The sequence below is a fragment of the Nematolebias whitei genome, chromosome 8, assembly GCF_014905685.2.
Source record: "Nematolebias whitei isolate Nwh7 chromosome 8, NemWhi1, whole genome shotgun sequence".
Taxonomy (NCBI): Eukaryota; Metazoa; Chordata; class Actinopteri; order Cyprinodontiformes; family Rivulidae; genus Nematolebias; species Nematolebias whitei.
This window is the reverse complement of record NC_056505.1, coordinates 31,692,203-31,695,257: the sequence shown is the minus strand read 5'-3', so window position 1 is coordinate 31,695,257 and position 3,055 is coordinate 31,692,203. Positions and strand designations below refer to the sequence as shown.

The 3,055-nt window shown below is 41.7% G+C and overlaps 1 protein-coding gene across 1 annotated transcript in view; it reads right to left on the bottom strand.

Annotated features, from left to right (window-relative positions):
* Positions 1–1,124: 1,124 nt before the first annotated feature.
* klhl22 (kelch-like family member 22) overlaps positions 1,125–3,055 on the bottom strand; it is a 7,643-nt gene continuing 5,712 nt past the window's right edge. Inside the window, exon 8 of the mRNA XM_037680584.1 lies at positions 1,125–1,468. Within this exon, the coding sequence (XP_037536512.1) occupies positions 1,139–1,468 (330 nt within the window). The 3' untranslated portion in view covers positions 1,125–1,138. The remainder of the gene's footprint in view (positions 1,469–3,055) is intronic.

The following is a 3,055-nucleotide window of genomic DNA, read 5'->3' as shown; positions in this document are numbered from 1 at the left end:
GTTTTCAAGTCCCGTTTAAAAACTCACTACTATTCAGTAGCTTTCAACACAAGATGATCTGTGTTTTGAACCTGTACGCTCCACACTGGTTAATCGTTATATTTATTACCTGCATCGTTTTTATGTCTATATTCTGATTTACCTCATTTCGTATTTTGCTTTGTGTGTTGCCTGTTTTTCTGTCTGTACAGCACTTTGGTTGGCCTTGTCGCTGTTTTAAGTGCTTTATAAATAAAGTGGTATGGTATTAATATATATAAAGATATATAAATTTATATATTAAGACATTTTAAACCCTTCCCACAATCTTGCAATATTCTAGTTTCTAAACTCTAAATGCTCTAAAAGAGCACTGCATGTTCTGAAATCAGCTCTGCCTCTGGATGCTCTCTGCCACCTGCCAGCACTCTCGGCCACGCCCATTTCTCCGCTGTAGGAGGAAGCTTCTCCTGCAGCGTGTGCTAAATAATTTAAAATAATTATTTTAAATAAAAATTCCATGCCGATCATGCAGCTCATCTATCAATCAGCCATTTGTGTGTCATGTCCAATCTTATTTTGAAAAACCGCGCTAGAGAAAGTCTGCAAAAAACGAACGGTGAAGTAGCGAGGGACTACTGTATTAGAAACTACGATGGTCATCAAAAACAGTCAGTAATGGATTCTGCATTACATTCAGACACTCTGAGGATGTACAGTAAGGACAAAACAAGGCACCAGTGAGTACTCTGGTGTGATGATTGTTCAGAAGCTTGAATGTGATAACTTTATTAACAATAATCCCAACAGAGCAAACCAAGGAAGACCAGCTGCCTGAGAAACTCTCAACTCCAAAGTCAGTTAAAAAACATCATGTAACAAAAAGCCCTGAAGTCTTTTCAAGAATACGATGCTTGAGAAACATCAGAAGCGTCCAGTGATTCACGTCACATCAACAGATACACAGAGCAACAAAGTGAAGCAGCATCTCAGCTGGACGAGCTCCTGGTTGGTGTGTGCGTACCACGGATCTTCCAGGTAACGTGTGCAAAAGTGCTGAGCGGCGACAATTTAGAGGCACTCAAAAAAAATGACACGGTGCACGGCCACTTACACTATCAACACCAAAGTGAAGCTGCTGAGTGGGAAGACGTCTGCTTCAGTCCTCACTAGAGTCCTCCGAGAGGTCTATGTCTGAGGCCTTGGTGCGCTGCTCCCAGCTCCTGCTCTGAGCGATCACAGCAGGAGGCAGGAGTACGACGCAGGCCGCCAGGCCAGACACACACTCCCTTAACTCTGTCCCCTTCTCCCACTCGTCTGAGTCCGTGTTGTACACGTGGACGTATTTCATCCTGCTGCCTTTGTCATGCGAGCGTCCTCCCAAGACGTAGATACGACCGTCCAGCACAGCCATGCCGGGCTCCCCGTGTCCGGAGGGGAGGGGGCTCAGCAGAGACCAAGAGTTGGCAGCTGGATTAAAACATGCCATCTGAAATTAAAAAGAAGAAGATAATTCAAAGATATGCCTTCAATTTGTCGTGAATGACTCTCGGCTACTACAACACACAATTTCAGCACATCAGTAGAACTGACAGAATTTGAGCCGTTTTTGTGTTTTATAAAATCAGCTGGCTAAGTCAGCCATCTTGTATTGGGTTTACATTAAATATTAATCAGTTGATGAAGTATCTCTAAAGACTAGTTCCTGAAAATTTAATTAAAATCCATCCAGCGGTTCATGAGATATTTTGCTAACAAACAGTTTTAATTCAAGTAATTCCAGGCAAAGTTTTAAATAAAAATTTTGTGCTATCTAGTATCATTCAGAACGCATGCTGGGGATCAGTCTCAGCTACTACCACACCACGGTTTAGTTCAATGTAAAACTGACTGAGTTAAAGCCATGTTTGTGTTTTTAGGGTGGGTTGGCTGTGGCAGCCATCTTGAATCAGAGTGACTCCAAAAAGTAACCAGTTGTAAATGTACACCCAGAGTTTACACTTTGAAGTTGTAGTATGACATATCCTGAGATATATTCATACATTAAACGGGTTCACTCATCTTTCTGGACTGGATGATGTCGTGCGTTGAATTTAACAGAAATGTGGACGTGAGACGTTAATTATCTTTGACTCACCAAGCGAGTGGGTCATTTATTAACAGAATCAAGTTTAACACATCACACATTTACATTAATTTGGCAGAATATGAAAACAACAACATAATTAATCAGCTTTTACAACCAGGAAACCATACGGCCATGGTTTTCCGTTGCTTCACCACAGACATTAATGAAAACATCTGGATTAATTTTCTAGCAGAAAAGAGAGTTTAAAGATGGAAAATTGAAATTTATCTTACAGAGAGATGTGTGAGGGAATTTATCTGTTTTAACCAGAACGTGCACGCTCCTTCGGAACTCAGCTTGTCCCAAACAGTACACTTTTGGTGAAGGTCGACTTTTACCTTTTCTGAAGATAGATCAGTTCCGGCGTGGAGTCTCACTTCCAACCAACGTTCAGCGTCTCAGTGAGAACAGCCAAATACCTCGAGAGCCGTGCGAGGTTATCCAAACAGAAGTTATAATTCCCAAAATCGTCTCTGGTTCAGCTTGTTGGTTTAACAGCATCCATGAATGCCTGCGTTTTGCATTCATGAACTCCCAAACTCTCTGCATTCTGGATCCCAAAACTCCTGAACTCTTAGCTTGTTTTGAACTGCTGCTCCATCTTCAAGACTGAGCTTACAGCAGCTTCAAGACTGAGCTGAACTCTCTACCAGAACTCTTCTGGAACTCTTCTCCCCTCAACTCTCTTCTCTTGAACTGGGAAGTTGCCACATTTAAAATGGGCTCTACTTCCGGTTCGTTTGAGAGCTTTTTGATTGGTCGATGGACCAAACAGAGGTGTGGTTTGTGATGTAAGGTGTTATGGAAAGTCAAGGATAGAGATTAAGATTGTTTAAGAACAGACAGAAAGATTGTTGGAGAAAACCAGTCTTCGTGGCGTCGCTCACCAAATATCTTGCTGTAAAAGTTAAACATGACATTTCTTTTCAGTAAACTTCTTAGTTGACC